Genomic DNA, 23,101 nt, shown 5'->3' on the forward strand with positions numbered 1-23,101 from the left:
AACACACACCTCATAACCATCCCTATCAGTTCCAGTCGATGCATTGAAATCCCCCAAGACTAGAAGTGTATCTCGTCTGGGGCACTGATCAACCACAGACTCGAGCGTGGCGTAGAATGCATCCTTCACGGTGAGATCACTCCCCTCAGTCGGAGCATAAACAGAGACCAGGGAAATGACACCTAAGGAGTGACGAATCCTTAATATCATAATACGCTTGTTGACCGGTGTTACCTCAATTATCATTGGGGTCAGCTTATTGGACACAGCTACAGCAACTCCTTGGGTATGGTAACCATCAGAGCGACCAGATCAATAGTAGGTGTAACCACCCACCATTATCTCGCCGCAATCCGGTCTCCAGACCTCAGAGAGAGCTGCAATCCCGATGTCCAAACGCTTGAGCTCAGATGATAACAGAGACAGGTGATCATCCTCTCTTAGGGATAGGACATTCCAGGCACCCACCCGAAGGGACCGCCTCAGGTTAACCCAAGGAGACCGCCGTCTGGTGGACGACACCTCAGCACCACTCCGACACACTCTCCCGCAATCTGACCCAGGGATGTTACCCCGTGGTTTCCATCCTATCATCAAAGATCGGGGGTCCCAAAGGCTTTTCCCCAATCTCGTCATCCGGTGAGCTGCCCTGCGAAGGGAAGCTGCACAGGAGGTACTCCCACGGAGTGGGTTTTCAGATTTTTTTGCGTTTTTGCGTTTTGCGGAATGAAGGGTTTTACGGTGGCCGGAGTGCAAATCCTGCCACCAACCTCCTAATGAAAGTAACCCAACTGCAGGAGGACGTCCGCAAACACAGTTGGGCACTAGATATGGATGGCCGTTGGCTCATAAAGAGCTCCTCCGCCCTTTGACAGGTTTTGTTTTTAATCCTGCTGGGTGTCCATATCCAAACACCCTCCTCACCAGAAAACCTGGTGGGGGAGACGGTTTAGTCACCGACAACCCGACCATGGAACAGGTTAGTACAGGTTTACATGGTACCTGTAGCAGGTCACAGATTGAACCTGACCTGACACCAACCTGTGTTTGAGCTAGTATCCAGCTTGTTTACCCTTTGTATTCCCTTCCCCCTCATTCTTCCCTCATAATTCTTCCTCCTCGTGTCCCTTAACACTGATGTTGGTGTGGTTTCCTGCTGTCCATTGTGTTCCAGCTCTGTTCTGCTCTGATATGCTATCACTCTTCCATGAGCCTTGACTTTGGATACAAAAAAATAACTTAACAGACCTACTTCAGTCCACTGCAGGATGAAGGCCTTCTTCAAACTGTTGTTGAGAGGTGTTTGGCATACTCACCACAGCTACAATTGTGTGGTGAGGAGAGTGAGCAGCCATGGGAATCAAAATGAACCAGGTAGAAAAGGGAACATTTGTAACGCCACGATCAAACAGAGCTCTGGATGAACATTTTATTGCATTAATACGATTGGAAAAGAACTATATTCCCAATGGGAACTAAATGAGGAATTTGAAAAACAAACTCAAAGATATGTTGAGGAATTGTTTGCGTCAAACAGATTTCCTTCTCGAATGAAGAAACAAGGAAACCAATAGACAGGATATAATAAAGGTTTTTAGGTCCATCTTGAGATATCCCTTTCATTGTGCACTGAATGTGCAATTGCAATCATAGCTGATGTTTTTGTCGAGTTATTGTTGCAGCAAAGATGGCCATAGATTCTTGTTTCATTTATTTAGCTTAAAAAAAATTTCTTCTTCTTGGAAGTTGGCCTTTAAACTTTTAAATTATTTTTGCCGACATTTGGCTTGACTCTCCATTGGTTACTATGCCACAAGGTCTCTTCCTCTCCTCCCCGTATAGGGGAAAAAACCGTCACAACAGCAAACAGCTCTGCAGAAAATAAAAATAAAAATAGGATTATTCAATGAGAAACATTGGTAACGTTTGCTGCCCACATTCAAGTGAGACAAAGTTATCAAGTTAGTAAAATGCCAAGATGTGCCTTCAGAGCAACGCACATCGTTGATTATTGAAGGCACATTTCCTTTGGCTTGCCGAGCAACAAAGACCAACAAATTTCCAACCACCATACATACGTGCACCGCAAGAAGCTCACCGATATTTCAAATACCTCAAGAAAACTCGTACAATCAAAATGGCTCACCACACATTTACCAAACGTATCCTGTCCATTTTTATTGGTCATCGCCTTGTATCTGCAATGTTGCCTGTCAAATTGACATATTTTCCACCTGTTTATTCGACATTGGTAAGCCTAATAATTGGCAAAGATCCTTTCAATAGTTTTTTTTTTCTTGTAATTGATCCAGATTCTAAACGATTGCCGATGGACCGCCGGTAGAAGAGCCCTTTATAAGAGGAACTGTGAAATAATGGCAAGGAGCCATTGGAGCAACTTGCTTGCTTTCATAGGGGTGATAGACTGGAAAAATTATTTTATTTTTATACAAACGTCAGTTGTTTATAAAGAAATAATTAGAATAAGGTCATTTAATACCAGGACTGCCCTGGTGAAAACAAGTTTGTAGGTATCTGCTACTCGGCCAAGTTTACAAGATCACATCTAAAGGATATCACCATTATCTCCCCAAATACGTTTGATAAAACAGCAATGAGTAATAAGCTTATGTCACTCTTTTTCACTAATTTTCTTTCATTTCAGGGTCAACACATGGTTAGGGACAATTGGAGCGTATGTCCACACTGCAACTTCCCTGCATGCTACAGTGAGTTTACAAGGTAACTCTTGCTACTTTGCTCATCCATCATACTGGTTTAAAGACCCAATGTTTGTGTTTGTTTGGTTTTTTTTTTTTAACCCCGAGTTAAGAATTGAATTACCATTTCACTCATGATGCATGGAACTTAAGGAACATTTATATCTAGGAAAAGACCATTTGTCCCAGTGGGTATCAGAGGTATAGAAATGAAACACCTGTGGCACATCTAAATCCCTGGGATTGTCTGTTAAATTACCTCCGGCACCGAAGGTCAAGGAGGCTATGTTTTCACCCCTTTCTGTCTGTTTGTCTGTCTGTTTGTTTGTTTGTGTGCAGGATATCTCAAAAAGTTGTGGACAGATTCGGATGAAATTTTGTGGACATATTGGGTGTGGGACAAGGACGAACTGATTAGATTTTGGTGAAGATCTGGATCGGGATTCAGATCTGATAATTTTTTAAGTGATTCTTCACCATTGAGAGATGGGGCTAAACCGATATATAACACGCTATCTCAAAAAGTTGTGGACGGATTCGGATGAAACTTGGTGGACATGCCGGGTGTGTGACAAGGAAGATTGATTCAATTTTGGTAAAGATCCGAATCTGGATCGGAGAATTATTTAATATAACAAGTGGTCCTTCACCATAGAGAGATTAGGCCAAAAACGATATATAGAATGATATTTCAAAAATGTATTTGGCCCGATATGTTCTCGTGGATCAGGCATTACGTGGCGGAGGTATCCGCTCCACCGAGTGCCCTTCCAGTTCAATCTGTATCAACTTTTTCTGAGTTGGCAAAATAGATTAGGGGTGGGCACACTGGCATTTGAGCCGTTGAACCAAGGTTTGAATTGAGAGTTAGCTTTAAGCTATCCCCCTGGTTTTTCACTTGCATGCCGATGCACTGAGTGTACCATCCCCTTTTAAGGTAATGTTGAAACAGTTGTTGTGGGCATGAGCATTCATTGGTGGATGTTAACATTGTATGGCACCAAACCAAAAGAGTAAGGCATTTGTGCGTCAGTGCCATGGGAAGTTCTAAATTCCTTCTCTAATTCATTGAAATCGTCAGTCTTTCAACTCCTTAATTCAATGTGGTTTGTCATAACGACTTGTCAAAACACACATTCTGTAGCAAAAATGAGATAAAATTCCTCAACCCATCATGTTAATGATAAACCAGCCTTTCTTCCCCATGCAGAGTTTTGAACCTGGTGATGCACTTACTTTCTTCTTGCAATCTCAGGTTTAACATTTATAATATTTTAATGCTCCAGATTGCGATAAGCAACCGATAATTGGCTCGGAGGAGTTTCTTTGTTTTTGTCACTTCATGTTCCAAATATAGTTATACCAACCAGAATAGCTTTTGGCTAGTCCACTGCAAGTATTGATTCTTGTAAGGAGGAGCAGGTTTGACGTGCATGATAAAAGCTGAGCTCTGATGACAAGTGAATATAGTTGGTGTGCTCCAGGATCCAAACCAAGTGATCAAAAACATTAATGAGTGCATTCATCACTTTTAGTTATTTTCCACAGGAGATTTTTCTATATTTTTGCCACAAATATGCAACAAGATGTTGAGCTGCAGATTTTGCATTTAATGAATTTGTCAATTACACAAGACTATAATTGGGACTTAAGGTTGTAATTGGTAGAATTGTGCCTTTAAGAACCCAAGATAGATTTATCTGAAGTAAAGAAATGAAACCAAATTTTAAAATGAATACCTCATATCTGGGTTCACTTTCCCTTCAACTTTTTCCTTAAGCCAGGTGTTTAGCAGACTCATCACACTTACCAAGTATTTGGTAAGGAGAGCGAGCAGCCATAGGAATAAAACTCAAACCAGGTGGAAAAGGAGTCATTTCTTTGTAACCTGCACAATCAAACAGAGAGCTCTGTGGATAAATATTTTCCTGCATTAATATGATTGGAAAATGACCTACAGTGCCTTCAGAAAGTATTCACACCCCTTGACGTTTGTCATATTTTGTTGTGTTACAGCCTTAATTTAAAATGGATTCAATTTAAATTTTTTGTCACCAATCTACACAAAATACCCCATCATGACAAAATGAAAACATGTTTTTAGAATTTTTTACAAATTAATGAAAAATGAAAAGCTGAAATGCCTTGCATCAATAAGTATTTAACCCCTTTGCTATGACACTCCAAATTGAGCTCAGGTGTATCCAGTTTCCTCTGATCAACCTTGAGATGTTTCTACAACTTGATTGGAGTTCACCTGGGGTCAATTCAATTGATTGGACTTTTCTGTAGAAGGTCCCACAATTGACAGTGCATGTCAGAGCAGAAACTCCACCATGAAGTCTAAGAAACTGTCCTGAGAACTCCAAGATAGAATTGTGAGGAGACATAGATCTAGGGAAAGGTATGAAACAATTTCTAGAATGTTGAAAGTTCCCAAGAGCACAGAGTTCCATCATTAGGAAATGGAAAGAATACAGAACTACCCATACTCTTCCTTGAGCTGGCTGTCTGACCAAACTGAGCAATGGGGCAAGAAGTACCTTGATCAGGGAGGTGAACAAGAACCCAAAGACCACTCTGACAGAACTACAGAGTTCCTTGGCTGAGATGGGAGAACCTGCCGTAAGGACAACAGTCTCTGCAGCACTTCACAAATCTAGGCTTTATGGGAGAGTAGCCAGACAGAGAAATTCCTGAGAAATAAATAAATTAAAAGCCATTCCTGAGAAAAAGGCACATGACAGCACACCTGGAGTTTGCAAAAATGCATGTGAAAGACTCTGAGAACATGAGGCAAAACATTCTGTGGTCTGATGAGCTGAAAATTGAACTCTCTGGCCTGAATGCAAAACGCTATAACTGGCGGAAACCCGAACACAGCTCATCACCCATTTAACACCATCCCTACCATGAAGCATGATGATGGCAGCATCATGCTATGGGGATGCTTTTCAGTGGCAGGGACCGGGAGACTTGTAAGGATAGAGGAAAGAATGAATGGAGCCAAATACAGACAAATCCTTGAGCAGAACTTGCTTTGGAGTGCAAAAGACCTCAGATGGTGGCAGAGATTTATGTTCCAACAGGACAATGACCCAGGCATACCACCAAAGGTGTACAACCCAGACTGGATTCAGAACAGAACGTGAAAATCCTTGAGTCACCCATCCAAAGCCCAGACTTGAATCCCATTGAGAATCTGTGGAAAGACTTGAAGATTGCTGTTCACCGACGCTCCGCATCCAACTTGTATTGACAGAGCTTGAGCAAATCTGCAAGGAAGAATGGGAGAAAATCTCCAAATCCAGATGTGAAAAGCTAATCCAGACAATACCCAAGAAGAGTCGAAGCTGTAATCGCTGCCAAAGGCGCTTCTACAAAGTTTTGACTCAGGGGGTTGAACACTTATCGATGCAAGACATTTCAGTTGTGACAAAAGACGAGGGGTGTGAATACTTTCTGAAAGCACTATATATTCCCAATAGGTACTGAATGAAGAATTTGAGGAACAAACTCAGATATTTCCCCAACACTGATGGTTTAACGAGGAGAATCAACCATTGTTAAAAAATAGTAATAAAAAAAACAACATTTTATGGAACATTGTTGAACAATTGATTGCATCAAACAAATTTCCTTCTCAAATGAAGAAAAACAGAAACCCATAGGCAGGATATAAAAAAATTTTGGGTCCATCATAAGCTAGTCCTTTCATAGCAACCTCAGATAATTATTGTGACCATGGCCACTGAATATTTTATGTCGCCATTACAGACAGTCGTTGCCTCAAAAATATTGTGTTCTAGAATGCAGCACTTTGTCAGAATAAGAGTTTTTCATGCAATCCAAGGAGTCATGCAATCCTTCCTATAGTAAAAACGCTACACATTTTATGAACTAAAAGCATATGACATGATAATTTGATCAACATGTGAAACACCATTAAATAATTAATGTGAACGTATCTTCTCAAGTGAGATTTGGAATCCGAATTTTTTTATCCCATTCCTCCTTCCCTGCAGTTTGCTCGAGACAGAATCAACGTGCCCAATGTGCTCACAAGCTCTGATTCCTGAAGACATTCATTTGATCGCTGATCCCACTGCTTACCTGCAGGCGATTGGCCCACATGACTAGCTTACCTCTTAAACTTTCTTCATCCACACCATCTCCATTTAAAAGGTGCATTGTGAGATATTTCTGCAGGAAATTTATTATTTTATCAAAGAAATGATTTTACACTTCTGAAATTCAAACAAAACTGGTATCAGGTCATACCCCAACCCTTCCTCCTTCACCCCCTGAATAAAGTAGAAATTATTCATTCCTTTATGTGGCCGTACATTATATCAGCACTCTTTTCATTGCCAATAATTAGAGGAATGAAAGAATATTTCATTTAAAACTTGTTACATACCCTGAGGCTTTATTTTTCCCCATACATTGACATCACTGGAACACTCTCCTCCCCTCTTTCCCAGTGGAGGCTGGAGCTCCCTAACTCGGTGTTTTGGGCCCAGTCATGTTCCTTATTGATATAAATGACCTGTCCGATGCTCTAGAAAACCCTTTTCTTTTTGCAAACGATTCCGCTGTGTTTTACAGTACCCTTATCTCTGATAGGCAGACAACAGCTGTCTCTCTCTGCTAACCTGGAAATGATTAGACTCTGGTCTGATAAATAGAACATGTTTTTCAATCCTGAAAAATCTCAACAATCTCACCCTGTCATTCCAGAATGATCGTCAAAACAAACCCACCTATCTATTTCTTTGATCATCCACTAAAAGAGGTTCAGTCTCTTGAAATTCTAGGCCTCACCATGAGCCATGACCTTTCCTAGGCCGACTAAAAAGCAAAGCTGCCCTCCAAAGTCAGCCACAGACTGGGAATCCTCCACAATCATAGGTACTCACAGTATACAAGGCCTTTGTCTGTAGCTCAATGGAGTACTACTCTGCACTGTGGGAAGGTGCCCCAGCATTACATCTGTCTCTCCTGGATTCTGTGGAAGATAAAGCTCTCAAAATTATTGAAATCTCCTCTGATGAAACTGAAACACAGGGTTTGTTGTTCTCACATCACAGGCAAGTCAGAGGTCTCTCTCTTTGTTTTCTATTGTCTGTTCTCCGGCATTGCTCCTTCAGCTTTTTCAGTCCTCCGACCCTCTGCAACAACTCAAGGATGCATGAGTCCTTCCAGGAACACCCTCGTGGTTAAACTTCAAAAATCCTGGCTGACTGCAGACCTCAACTCTTTTATTCCTCACTTCTTCCATCTGTGGAACCACCTTTCAGAGGCTATTCCATCTCGCTCTTCCCTCCCAGACTTCATACAAGTGCACTGCCATCCATCCCCAATTCTGACCCATGATCTTTATTATCCCCATTAACCTTTCCAAACTCTACCATTCGACTTGCTAGTTCAGTGTTTCCTTCTCCACCCCTTTTCTTATCTTGGTCGTCCATTCACTTGATATTTGTCCGACTGTTATTTATCCCTTGTTCTCACATGAACCTCACTCCTGTAAATTAAAAAAAAAGAAAAAACTTAAAAAACTAAACACCATACTATTTTGGCCACATTATTACTTACATATGCAATGTGACAATAGTTTCCTTTTTGCAAAGATTTATATTTGAATTATTATTTGCCTGAAAACTTTGACTCGCATAAAAGTATCAAACAAATTGCTTTGAAAAATGACATCCCCCTGCTCCTTGACACTGCAATATTGAATGCAATATTCAAACTAAGCCATCAAGGTTATCTACACAGGTTCACCAAAAAGTGGAAAAGTAATATTTGAAAAATAAAAATACTGAGCTGATGACGATTGAGCTTTTCATTTTTAAGACGAGTTTTCATTGGAGACAAACATTTCAAATGGCTTTGTTAATAATTACATGTAGTTCAAACAATAATGTTGCAGTGCAATTCATTCTTTCATAAAACAACAAAAGTGATTGCATTTTCTACGGTCATCGGTATGTGGTCCTCTTCATCTCAAAATCTGATGGCGATGGCATTCATAAAACGTTTGTTGTTTTTGTGATCAATTTAGCATGCACGTAACTTGTGCTTATGGATGAAATAAACTTCACTGGGATTCGGGGAAAAAAAACAGTTGAAATCAACACCAAGGTTGGACAATGAACTAAACAGGCATGCATCTATCTTTTAAATAGAAGGAACTCCAAACTGTTATCTGAACTAGAAAATGTTCAAATGCATCTATGAGGCAGAATGGCCTTCACAGAAAACAGAAAATTTATTGAAATTGCAGTCAATGTTTAATCTATATATTACTAAAACTCTCATCATGTATATATATATATATATATATATATATATATATATATATATATATATATATATATATATATATATATATATATATATATATATATATGTTCCCGAAATACAGCCAAAACGGTACACGATAGTGCAAAAATTTTCAGCCCACCTTACTCACCATTCTCCTGCGGTGGGCAGCATCAAGTTTCGTTAAAATCGGGCAACGAGAAAATTATTAAAAAATCAATTCCAGATTCAGTCAAGTACTCTTCAGGGGTATTTGATAAATGCAAACAATCTCAGTGGTATAGTTCGCTGGAGCTATTTTTTTTCTTGAAATGATTTATTTTAATATCTCAAACATTTAGGATAGACAAAGAACGATTTATTTTTCAGCATAAAATAAACATCGCCATTTTGATCTCATACTTCCGTGTGCATTAATAAATAAAATTGTGTTTAGAAGATTACGCACAATAATTTCTTCGACTTTCTTTTTTCCGTTTTTTTTTTCACATTGACGCTCAATATTAAGTTTCATTCAAATCGGGCAATGAAAAAATTATGTAAAAAATCAAATTCCTGAATCAGTCAAGTACTCTTCAGGAGAATTTGATCAATGCAAACAACCTCAGCTGTATAGTTCGCTGGAGCTATATTTTGTTTTTTTCTTGAAATGATTTTTTTTCATCAACCGCTGTCACAACGGGAACCTAACGGGTTCACGGGTCATCTAGTGATAATTTAAAATATTAAATTGATCAGATATAGAACTAGAACAGCACTTGGGAGAGCGCATACCTCCACCAGGCTGAACAGTTTACATTTTGTATTGCACTGATAGACTGGATCTGCATCCAGACTTTAATAAAAATCTAATTAGCTTGTTCTTGTCACCTACTTTCCCAACCCATTCACCAGGTTTTACCAAAACCTGTCCACAACTTTTTGAAATATTGTGCTCGATGTTGTTTTTGACATGATCTCTCAATTGTGAAGAATTACTTTTGAAATTACAAGAAGCCCTTGCTTAACATCGTCCCAGTTAACATTGGTTCGTCATTAAGTTGCAGATCTATTAGAGAACATACTCGTTTAAAGTTGTTCGCCATTCAGTTATAAAGTCATTTTCTCTCTAATTTAGTACCAAACTAATGGTTTTTCTCGTTTCAATAAAGCTACAGTATAAACCATACCAATACCAGTGTATAAGCCGTACCTTAAATATTGGTGTATAAACCCATTCAGAGTACTACAGTAAAGGCTTTATATACACCGAGCTGTGCATCAGCGGGTCCGAAGATGAAGTTGCTCAGGTGTGCATGAATGGTGTGTGGAGCAAGTTGTGGCTTGAATGTGTCAATGACTTGAAAGGATTTAAAGATGTTGTCCCCGCTATGAAGAAAGTTATCCTCAGCTTGGCCAATAAAGCAGGTTTTAATGAGGTGGAAAAAGCTGACGTTACACAACTTCTGCAATCACACAAATCACACAGAGCTAACCAATGAAGATCTGAAGCAACTGCAGATGATGAGAAAAAAGCAACTAAAGATGATGATATTCAATTGTTTGTTTAAAACTATTTAAAACTTATACTCTATATGTAAATAATATCTCTAATCATTTAGTCCTTGTCACACACCCAACCTGTCCACCAAGTTTTGTTCAAATTCGTCCATAACATTTTGAGATATGCGAGTCACAGACAAACAGGGGTGAAAACATACCTCCGTCCACCTTTGGTGGTGGATGTAATTACCCTTAGAGTAATGACCGAGTTTCTGCACAGGTTAAAATGATCTCTCATATATTGTATCACAATCTTTGCCTCCAATTTCATTCAATGTTGATTTTAAATTTGTAAAAATCACTTCCACATGACCATACATATCAATTTTATGATGTGCAACAATCCTTGCAAGATGTTGTTTTATTCATTTGTTTTTAATTCGTATTCTTGTAGCAAATTGGTCGTGGTCAAGCACAAACTGATCTACCTTGTTTATCATATCGTTTATCGCACGAACTGATCCACCTAAATAAATGTAAGGTTGTAAATTTCAATTGCATTCCAAAACTTTGCTCGTTCAATCAATGTTTGATGAAGACCATGGGGTGTGCAGATTTACGCAAATCCGCAATTTATACAAAATTTATTCAAACATTTCAAATACATACTACTTCAAAATTAAAAATAAAAACCCCCTCAAATGGAAATTTTTGCAACTTAACTTTCACTGTCATGCAAAAGTTGTGGTAACTTAGCTATTGATGTGGATACCTGAAATAATTCCTACAAACACTGACAAGAAAGCACTGGTTATTGAACAGGAACCTCTTAAATTCCGTACCAACATAGCACAGCAGGAAAGGCAATGTCTTTGGATCTCTGGTATTAAAATGCATTATCATTTTAACCTCAAAAATGGCTCACTTTTTATATTTTATCACAGTTTCTCCACTGCCAAAATCTGGGTAATTCAGCCCAGCATTTTCCCTGACTATAAATGGATGTTCTGAAAGCCCACCACAGCATATACAGTGAAAAACAAGAAAAAGAGGAATCAGATATTGCAGACCCTTGCCAGGACTTGTTTTGTGTGGTGTATTCTGTGTGGCATTTGTGTACTGGTGTGTTATGTAATTAATAAGAGACATAACGAGAACTGCCACTTTATAACTGCTGGAAGTGATGACCGGGTACCATTGATGTTCCGCTTTGATTGGACACCTGACCCTGACCCATGACCTTTTATTATTATTCATTATTCATTATTCATTGAATTCATAATGGGATTAAAATAAATTCAAATCAAATGTAAGACCAAATCGGTACAGTCCTGCATTGGAGTAATCAGAAGGAACCCAAACAAGCAAAAAGTAAAGATGAAGTCATCAGGAGTAACTTGAATAGGATTCTCATTTCAGCTGCTGCTACTCTACCCTCAAACCCATCCAGGCACAGCCAAGTGGGCCTTATTCAAAAAAATAAATAAATAAATAAATAAAAAAGAACTCATATCAAAACATTAAATAATTATTCTTGCTGCCAGACCATGCGTCCGATCAAGTTGAAATTTTAAAACATGCATTTCACATCACTACGAGATCATAAATGTGAAGTTTCACATCGATTGATTAAGCAGTTCCAGAGAAAACATTATTTAATATTTTTCTTCAATCCAATATGCCTGCCAAACCATGTGACCTATCAATTATTCCTGAACATACTTGTACACAAGTGGCTTGGGGAACATTTACGTGAAGTTTCCCCTCAATTTGTCCAGCCGTTCTGGAGAAGAAGATTTTTATAGGTTTTCGGGTAAATCCAATATGGCTGCCAAACCATGTGACCTATGATGTCAAATGTGTGAACCTTTTGTTCCTCATGGATAGGCAGTCGTACTTGTAAAGTTGCGCCTCGATCTGTTCAGCCACTTCAGAGAAGAAGATTTTTGAAGGTTTGTTTTTTTAAACAATATGGCTACCAAATCACATGACCGATGATGTCATCAAATTTTTTTCTGTGGACCATTTTATCCCTCGATGATCCTCAAAATTTTTGATACTCCTCAGATGTAGCGTGATACATATGCAATTCTGACGTCATAACGAAGGCACCCATGATGTCATTTTTTTTAAAAAATCACTTATTCGCCATGAGTACTTGCGATGTGCCAAGTTTCAATTTTTTCCTTGGTGCGGTTTCAGAGATACAGCAGTCCAAAGTTTTTCAGTTTTTCCAACATGGCTGCCACATCACATGACCTATGACATCATTATCATTAAAATATTCTACGTGAGTAGTCACACCTATGGTGAAAATTTTGTCTCAATCTGGCAAGTTGTTGCGGAGAAAAACACAAAAGTTATTTGCGGACAAACAAACGAACAGACTGACAAACAAACGGACCCAAACACAATACCCTCTTATTCGGTGAGGGTAATAAAGCAATGCTTGACGTAAACACCCCTTACACATATTTACCAGGGTACGAGTTTTCCAACAGCTGTTTGGTCAATAGTATAGGCTCTGGGGGGGGGGGGTGTTTGTGTAGATGACTCTTTTAGAGCGTCACCCTATTTTTTTTATTCTACATGCCAAGACCTTCAAAAAAAGTTTGGGTAACACCTCCAGATCAAGTACATTTTCTCTTTAGGGTCCATCTTGGATTCGCAGTTGGCTACCAGCAAACTATAATTGAACCAAAATGCCCATATTGTGTTTAGAATGTAATAAATCATTAGTAAGCATCCATAACTTATTAATTTTGATTTACTTCAATTACCTATGCATTGCTTAACACATTTTAGCATGATTTATTCTCTTAAAACTTGGTTCACAGTAGAAAATGACCATATTTTATGTAATTTTAGTCAAAAATAGTCAAACAAGCTGTTAGTCCTTAGATCGTGACTCATACTTATACATGTACTTAGTCATGCACTCATTGTGATAATACAGATCTGCTCCAAACACAGAATGTGGATCTTGAAGATCACAAGTTCGGTCGAAGACGGCATCTTGGAAGAAGTTAGTTGCAGCAAGAAAAGGCATAGCACGGTTGGATTCACTTATACGATATTTTGTGTAGTTTTTTTTGTAGGATTTGTTATCACAGATAATGCAGTTCACAACTCGCAATCCTGTTGCTGTAGTATCTGCATTAGGTCGGTGGAGAACTGCCTGGGAGCGAGAGCTTCTACCTTCAGTTTTGTTCTGCTGAGAAAAAGATGAGTCTTGGCCTTGAACTAGATTCTTCTTAGTTATTCTGTCAAGAACTGTCTTCATAGTGTACTTCTTGTAACATTCATTAGTCACATGATAACAAAACCCATCTCCTTCAACAAGCTTCAGTCTTTTGGAAACATGGTCATTGTGTATGCCACTGACTTCCCGTATCCTTTTACAGCCATTGCTTGTGCTTGCTGTTTTATCATCGCCTACTTTTTGGCAGATAATACATTTTGTTGCATCATAACAGAGGTCTTGAGATGACTTTACAAGAGTTACAGACTCTATCATTGGCACTTTATCCAACTCTTCACAACTCTGAAAAAAATAGGATATTATTAGTACTACATGTTGTGCATACTAGGGGAATTGGAGGCACAACCACACACTTAAAGTAAATTGGACAACTACCTATTTGGAATCAATGCTAGTTTTAATTTTGGCAATTGTATATGACCCCCGTCTTCTCAGGGACATAACAGGTAAATACATGTAAATTATTCTGCACATTCTGGATGAGGCACAACCACATACCAGTGTGTGGCTGTGTCCCAGGCCTGGGGCACAATCGCACACTGGTATGTGGTTGTGCCCCATCCATTTACATGTATGGTTGTGCCCCATGTTACATGTGTTCATGTTAATGGGGGTCTGTTTTTGTTTTATTGTTTAGGCAGAAAATATGTGATGATAGTTTCCATTCCATTCTTCCCCAAATTCTGATAATGTATAATTTATCATTTTCTTCATATTCATATGTATCCGAGATATGATTTGACAAGCTGATACATTGAATATGTGCATAATAATAGTTGACCTTGAAAACATGGGCCAAGGTCAAGGTATTGGAAACCAAATCCATTAAATTCCTTACCCTTAAAAATGTGATGATTTGACATTTAATTCATATTTCTATGTGTTCTAGATCAGGGTTTATTATATTTTACAAATTGCCTAGTTAATATCTGAATACTAATCGTTGACCCTGAAAGCTTAAGTCAAGGTCTTTGAAACCAAATTCATTCAATTCCTTACCCTTAAAAATGTATGATTTGACATTTAATTTATATTTCTATGTGTTCTAGATCAAATTTTATGACATTAGACAATTTGTCTATTTATAGATAGAATTGGGGGATTCCCTCATTTTGGGGATCAGATAGAATTGGGGGATTCCCCCATATGGGGGATTCCCCCATTTTGCTTTGAAATTTAAATATTTTGATATAGATTTCACAATTATTCATTAAAATATTTCATTTTAAGAGATACAATTATTCTTCGATATTTCATTTACAACTTTTGACCATTATATTTACTTAAAATCAAAGGTGATCCATTAAAATCTTACCTTTTGTTTGCAGCATTGTTTTCTCTTCTTTTTCTTGAAAATCCAGTTACCAAGAGGAAGTGACATCATAGTTAACCTCACTGTGACATCATAGTTTACCTCACTTAGGTATCTCTAAAAATGACATCATAGACTTTCATATCCCTGTAATTTACTTTAAAATGGTCTGAGGGCTTAGGTATGTATTATACACTAATAGGAAATCACATATGGGGAATCATTTGGTCACCTGATATTTGACCTTGAGTGAAGGATTCAAGGTCAAATAGACCCTCAACAGTGTTCCCTTTGTAAAAAAAAAAAAAAAAAAAGTCCTTATCTTTCTAAAAAAAAATGGTCTGATTGCTCAGTTACATATATGTGTTATGAATAAATGGGAAATAACATATGGAATCTTTGGTTACATGGTGGTTGGCCTTGAACAATGGGGTCAAGGTCAAATGGACCCTAACAGCATTGTCATCACAGTATTACCTTTATCGAGGAAAAGCCCTTATCATTCTAAACATGGTGTGATGGCTAGAAATAAAATATGGAAATCTTTTGGAACTTGACCTTGCCCCGGTATGTGGTTGTGCCCCAAGTTCCCCTACATCTAATTAAGATGAGTGTCTCAATATAGTCTCTGTAGGATTGAAGAATATGCACATCACTGTTTTAGACCATTAATTAAAGCTTCAATGGTAATCATGTCTACTTTTCATTATTTTGGCAGTCATTTTGAGGAAAATCTTGGGATTATGCTAATTAGATCAGCTAAAAAAAATACAAAAATGTTACCAATGAATTCGTTGGGGTCAATTACATATATTTAGTATCAAAAAAAAATCAACTTTCCATAGCATTTAATTAAAGAGATATCATCATTTGATGAAATACCGCAAAAGTGCCCATTTGGGGGTAGGAGTGACTTTGGTTTACAATGAGCTCTGTCGTCATCACACATAGCCCCATTGTGAGAATATGAAAATTGAATTGCTCAGAGAACTTAATAATGAAACTTTTGGCCAAATTTTATAGCTCTACTTACAATATTAAGTCATTCAGAGACCATCAAACTCTGAGCTACTTTCAAGTTGAAAGCTATTTTTGACTAAAATTACGTAAAATATGATCATTTTCGACTGTGAACCAAGTTTTAAGAGAATGAATCATGCTAAAATGTGTTAAGCAATGCATAAGTAATTGAAGTAAAATCAAAATTAATAATTTATGGATGCTCAATAATGATTTATTCCATCTAAACCCAATATGGGCATTTTGGTTCAATTATGGTTTGCTGGTAGCCAACTGCGAATCCAAGATGGACCCTACAGAGAAAACGTACTTGATCTGGAGGTGTTACCCAAACTTTTTTTGAAGGTCTTGGCATATAGAATTTAAAAAATTAGGGTAACGCTCTAAAAGAGTCATGTACACAAACACCCACCCAGAGCCAGGAGTACAATGTAAGGATACGCATTCACAAGGAACCTGCAGCTGCATACAAATATGGAGGGGCCACAAAGAAATACATAATGACATCACTTCCTGTGTTGACTCTTTCTCATTTCTCCTCTGCTCAATCCCACCTTTGTTTCCATTTTGACATCTTTCGTTTACCTGGTGCTTTTCTTTTTTCTGCAGGTGAACACATTTATTAAATGGCTAAATCAACCTATCCCAACACCATTTATATAATGTGTCATCAATGAAAATAAGTCCTCCTCACCTTTTAATTGACTCAAAGTAACCAAGGCTCATGGAAGAATTTCACTTACTTGAAGGCGACAACATCACACAAACTTTGGAAAATGATACAAACAAACCTGTACCGCCAGTAGTTAGAATAACAGTGAACACATTTCACGTCATACTAAAATACGCAATTTGGTGTCTGTCTGTCTCTGCAAGTCTGTGACTGATGCATTCGGTGAACACTTATCCAATCTCAACCAAACTTTCCAGGTGGATTAAGGGTTTTAAGACAATCCTAAGTTCATAACCCCCTCCTCTGGGAGTTCCAAATTTGGGGCTGACGCAAATTCTTGAAGTAAATGTGTACCGTGTCACTCGCGGTGGTGGTGCGAGAGGGTATTACGAGTAACGCTTCAGAATCTTTCATTGTATCATGACTAAGAGGCCCTTGTTTTTAGCAGTCGCTTAGCCTCTGTTGCTTTAGACTTGACTAAAAAAAATCCCGAAGAAATTCCCATGTTTTATTGACTTTTTCCATCTTGAGAAAAAAATTCCATGTCAAGGGGTTTACATCGGAGCTTGAGTGTCATTCCACGTTAGTGTGGCATTTTTCCAAGGCCACATCTGATAACAAAAGTAATAACAACAATAATGATAACAGCATAATAATATTACCATTATTCCAAAATAATATTGTTAGTACATTACAACTACAGAGTTCATAGAACATGATATCGTGTGCAGTGTTACTTCAATTTTACTTCATTTAAAATAAAATAATGATTTTAATGATCATTGGAAAAAAAAAATCCAAAGGTATAGTGCTATTGAAGTAGCTCAGAAGCAGTCCTGAAAACAACCCTTATGCACCACCCCTTTGAACCTTTATTTAAATTGAAGTGCTGTCGGAACCCAACATTCGCGGGGGATGCGTTTCTGAAAAATACCACGAATGTCGGGGATTTTTTTTTTAACATGGTCTTGGCTCATGGAAGAGTGATGACACAGAACAAATCAGGACACAACCATAACAAAGGGGACAGCAGGAGAAAGGGGAAAAACCAACAGCAGGGCGGAGGGAGAAACTAGACAGAGATGGACAAGCAAGGGATGCAGGTAACCATGGGGGCAAAGATAAAATGCAAAGGGTGGACAATATGGATACAGAAGTAAAATTATGTTTGACCAGTTTGTGATTTTTGTTGAGGTCTGAGGAAAGGGAAGAGGCTGCTGCCTGTCTGTCAGAAGGATGAGAGATGTCAAGGCAGAAAGTGGAATCATCAGCAAAGAGATAAAGATGATTTTCCAGAGAGTCAGTGAGATCATTGATGAAGATTAGGAATAATGTGGGGCCGAGAACACTGCCTTGGGGTACTCCAACCTTGACAGGCAGAGGAGGTGAAAGGGTTCTGTTGTCTCTGAGAGTGGAGGAAGTCAAAAATCCAAGATTGGAGTTGGCCTTGGATTCTATAGGCAGACAGTTTGGAGAGCAAGGCATGATGCCAGACTGTATCAAAAGTTCGAGATATGTCCAGAGAGACGGCCCTGATCTCATGTCTGATATTGAGGGCCTCCACCATTGTTGGGATAGTTGAAGCAGAATGTCCAAAGTAGAGTGACCAGGTCTGAATCTGAATTGATGATCTGAAATGAGGCTGTTGGAGAAAAAGAATGATATGTTTGCTGCAATGATGGATTCCATGCCCTTGCTGGTGATTGGAAGTAAGTTAATTGGGTTGTAGTTAAGGGGATCCTTTTTTGCACCTTTTTATGTAATGCTATGATGTTGGCTGATTTCCAAGTAGATGAAAGATGACCTATGGTAAATGACAGGGTGTAAAGGGCAGAGAGAGGAAGCGCAAAAGCAGCGGAGCAGGTTTTTAGGACACGTGAACTGATGTCGGCCAGAACAGTTGCAGAGTCAGCATCGATGGTTGCCAGAAACTTTTCCCCCTTTTCAGTTGCAAAATACACAGAATTCAGGAGCAATTGGGTACAACTGGGAAGGATGGGTACAGAGGGGGAGGGGTTAGGAACACAAAATTTAGAAGCAAACACAGAATTGAGGCATTCAGCCTTCTCACGAGTGGTGACGGCTGTGGTGCCATTTGAAGTGAGGGAAGGGATGGAAGGGGAGCGTACACTAGAGACAGACTTGACAAGTTGACACCACATTTTACAGGGGGGAGACAAGTTTGAAAGCTCATTCTTGAGATTTAACAGATGTTATTTTTTGGCTCTATGAGGATAGACACACACTTTTTGTGGGCTTTGTGGAATGATCTGAGTTTAGAAAGCAAGGCAGGATGCCAGTTGGCTTCAGTTGCATTTGCGTTCCACAAGGAGAATGCAAGTTGTTTTAAAGAAAAGAAAGGATTCAGAGTACTAAGCACGGGAGGATGGGTGAGAATTGAAGACAAGATGGAGTGAATCTGTGCATCAGAGAGCAGTTTTGTGTGGAAGAATTCCCAGGCTGAATCAATATCAGCGGCGGTGGATATGGGTGACCAGTCCTGATAGACCACGAGGGACACCTCCAATATGTGTCCAGAAAATGATTTCCACGGGTTACCTCTTGGGGAAATGTGGAAACCCTTGAATTCATTCGTCAATAGTATGTTGAGTGCTAATATCAAAATCCACAATCCCAAAACGAACCAGTTTTTGATGAATAAATATCTTAATTATGCTTATTATGCTTAATTACTCTCTTCCTAATTATGCTTAATTCCCCTCTTCACCTTCTAAAAACAGCACCCTCTTTTTGCCAATATTGGAGAATTGTGTACCTTTCATTGGGGAAATGTTATGGGGGTGTTATTTCGAGTATTGGCTCTTGCACGTTTCCAAAGTATCAATTCATTCTGGAAATTGTACAGTTAAGCATTTTCACATGAATAGCTTTGGGTGGGGACAGGGAATTGCAACACCCCCCCCCCTTCCACCCTAAACCTCACCCTCCTCTAATCCTGTCCCCAAAGTCTTGTTTGCATTATTACAATGCTTTCAAGACAAATTTTCCCTCCATTCATAACTTTTTCATATATTTCAGCTATCATTAGGTACATTCTTGTCGCTATAATTTTGATTTGATAAACTTTGTGTCATAACTATATAACTTGTGATACAAGCAAATGTACACTGAATGTGATGCAATACAATTAAATTAATGGCTGTAATATTTGTTTTTCATGAATAAAACCAATCAATTTCCTATAATTTCTTCAATTTTGTTTTTAAATAAAGGTTAGGTATGACGAAACAACAAAGGGAAAAAAGTGTGACACTTCTGTGTTCATCAGCTCACCTGGAACGTAGTTCCGGGGAGCTTATGGGATTGCGTGTAATCCCTTCATCCGTCCATCCACAAACACTTGCAACTTCTTCTCTGAAACTGCACACAATTTTGATAAAACTATACCACAACCTTCATCACCTGGTATGTACACCTTCATCACCCATGATGTACCAAAGTTTGTTCATGATATTAAAAAACATAGAGGTCTGAGGGGGTATACATAGGATTGGGGGGGGGGCAAAAATATGTATTTCCTTTCTTCTCCGAAACGACAGACAGGTACATTTTGCTGATTCCGTCTTACGTTGACCTCCTCCTCAGTGTCATTGTTCTACCAGGTGAGCACCCTGGGGTATTGCCCCCCTTTTTTCATTACTGGTTGCTGTTTCTTTTCTTCTTCTTTGTAATACATTAAATACACACTAATAAGCCCCAATACAGCCTTTATAAATAAAAATCCTCATTTTACTCTTCAACCCTAAAAGGACACTTGTATTTATAAACCAGAGCTAATAAATATTCTGTCCAAGGTGATGTGAATTCCAATCAACAAAGGAACGTGAATTGTAATGTAGTTCAAGAAGTTTATTGAAAACATATGCAACACCCCTCTCCATCCCCCGCCCCCCCCAAAAAAGAAGTAGAATAATGTCTATTTGGATTAATGTTTAAATTAAAGTTATGGAACTGACAACCAAACGAGGAAACATGAATTTGGCTTCATATTCAACAAAATACCAATAATCTGATTTTAACTTTATAATTCCCAAAAGGTGTTTATGTAAAATGTGCTGTACAGGACAAAATGTCAAACTAGCAAATAACACCCATCGCTTCGGTGATTAAAATACGAAGAGAGGGGGGAGATAATGAGGATGGCGAGGGGTGGGGGAGTGAAGAGGGAGGGAGAGTGAGGAGAGAGGGAGAGTAAGGAGAAGAGAGAGGAAGGGAAGGCAGATGTGCGGTGGAGCGTTAATTTGTGTGGAGCGTTAATTGTTTCATACCGTCTCATCAAAATGATTTTGCATAGAATAACAGTAAAGATGGAATCAAAGTAATGGTTGAAATCAATTTTCTACCCGTCATACTATAAATACTGCCTGGAGACAAACATTGCCCAGACATGTCCAGAAATAAACAGAGTCCGGAGATAAACACCACCAGGACACATCCAGAGACAAACACCATCTGGATATAAATACTGCCCAGACACGTCTGGAGACAAACACCATCCGGAGACAAACACCGCCCAGACACATCCGGAAACAAACACTGCCTGGCCACATCCGGTGACGAACACCATCCAGAGACAAACACCACCCGGACATAAACACTGCGTCCAGACATGTCCAGAGACAAACGCAACAAAACCAATTTCCAACTTCTGGGGGAGGGGGGGAGGGGGGGAGGAGAGAGACACAGACAAACTTGCTGCACTGTATAAGGAGGTAGCAGAGCGAGGATGGAACAGAGAGAGAAAGAGGTGGAGGGTGGAGCGGAGAGTTAGCAGAGAAAAAATGTTGTGCTTTATCTTTATCAACAACACACACACACACACACACACACACACACACACACACACACACACACACACACACACACACACACACACACTACACACACACACACACACACACACACACACACACACACACACACACACACACTACACACACTGTATTAGTGCTTGGCCAATATCGGCAATTTTTCGGTAATCGGCTGATTGGAGTCAGAGTGATCACTGACTACAGTATGTACTGTATAAAACCAAGAAACATTGAGTAGCTTTCACCCTTATTTTGGGGGAATTTCAATAAACAAAGTATATAAACAATGTTGCATTTGAGACGTTTCAATGAGAAATGCATAAACATTAATCTTTTAAACAGCTGCCAATCGCCGTGTGTCGGGTGGAAAAAATTTGGCCCTGTTGCTTTGAAACTCACAAGGAAAAATCACATAACCTTTCTAAAGCAAACTGAGTCGTGTAAAATAACCAATTTTGCTTTAGAAACAGTCACAAGGACAAAGAAAAACATGATCACTCATACATTGCTGATGTTAAAAGTTAAAACCAAAAACATCCATCATCATCATATAATAAGATACAGGTTTCAACTTTGCCACCATGTACACAACACATTCACGGAAAGTCCCTTTACAATTTCAAATCTACCCATATGTACTGTTGCAGGGCCGGGTATCGGCTGCGAGCACGATCGCAAGATGGAGCAGTAGAGTCGGCTCGACCGATCGCCCGGAATTTAAATCATACCTTTTCGGAAAACTCCGAAAAAGTACGGGTCCCTTATCGGACCGTGAAGCGTCAATATTTCTGCCACGTGGTGCAGGGTTATTTGCTAATTTTCAAAATACCTAGATTTCCACGTGGCGATTTACCGAGTCTCCACACCTTCGACGGCACCCGTACGGAATGAGCCGCTTAGCGTACTCGAACCGTGTGCGACCCAAGCGCTTTATTGCTGAGATCCGTCGGTCCAAATGTCCCATTACAGCGGCAACAGCCTGGCTAATTTTCCAACACGCAGCACGCTAAGCCAATGGAGGAAAGGACACGAACGAGGTGAAACATTTAGCAATCGGGGTATTTATTCACAATGGGGAAATGAGGGGAGCACATAAGGGCAGAGTTAAACCGGTTAAAAGAAATGCACGTATGTACAAGAAAAAAACCACTTAACAATTCATTACTTATGGACTGGCGCCACAAACACACACGCGCACACACCCAAAAGAATCGGACCAAAGTGGTCTTTATTCGGACCTCCAGCCCGGAGGACAGTCGAGCTGGAGGTGAGAGTCTGTTTGACCTTTCCGCCTCATGCGGTCTTCAAGGACCAGGTCCTCGGGGCAGAACTGAACCCCCAGCACGATCCAGACGATCCAGAGGTCCTCACGACCAGGCTCCAGGCGAACGGAGTCGGCAGGGCGAAGGCTGGCAGGAGAAGACCCTCCGTTGCACCGACCACTCCGTGTGCAGACGCTTTCGCACTCAACTA

General features: G+C 39.3%; 1 protein-coding gene across 9 annotated transcripts in view; it reads left to right on the forward strand.

Moving 5' to 3' along the window:
* The window catches only part of LOC147024233 (WD repeat-containing protein 19-like), a 137,192-nt gene extending 117,458 nt beyond the window's left edge, over positions 1 to 19,734 (forward strand). For 5 of the 9 annotated variants that reach the window (XM_085883938.1, XM_085883942.1, XM_085883943.1 and 2 more), the window contains 2 exons: positions 2,666 to 2,742; positions 6,746 to 8,553. In XM_085883938.1, the coding sequence (XP_085740064.1) occupies positions 2,666 to 2,742; positions 6,746 to 6,860 (192 nt within the window). In that variant the 3' untranslated portion in view covers positions 6,861 to 8,553. Of the gene's footprint in view, positions 1 to 2,665; positions 2,743 to 6,745; positions 8,554 to 13,485 lie in introns of those variants that run through there. The other 4 variants (XR_015058933.1, XR_015058934.1, XM_085883940.1 and 1 more) reach the window with 3 other exon arrangements.
* The last annotated feature ends 3,367 nt before the right edge of the window (positions 19,735 to 23,101 follow it).

This window comes from Eptatretus burgeri, chromosome 6 (genome assembly GCF_056783735.1).
Source record: "Eptatretus burgeri isolate ZD-2024b chromosome 6, Ebu_testis_v1, whole genome shotgun sequence".
In the NCBI taxonomy this organism is placed as follows: Eukaryota; Metazoa; Chordata; class Myxini; order Myxiniformes; family Myxinidae; genus Eptatretus; species Eptatretus burgeri.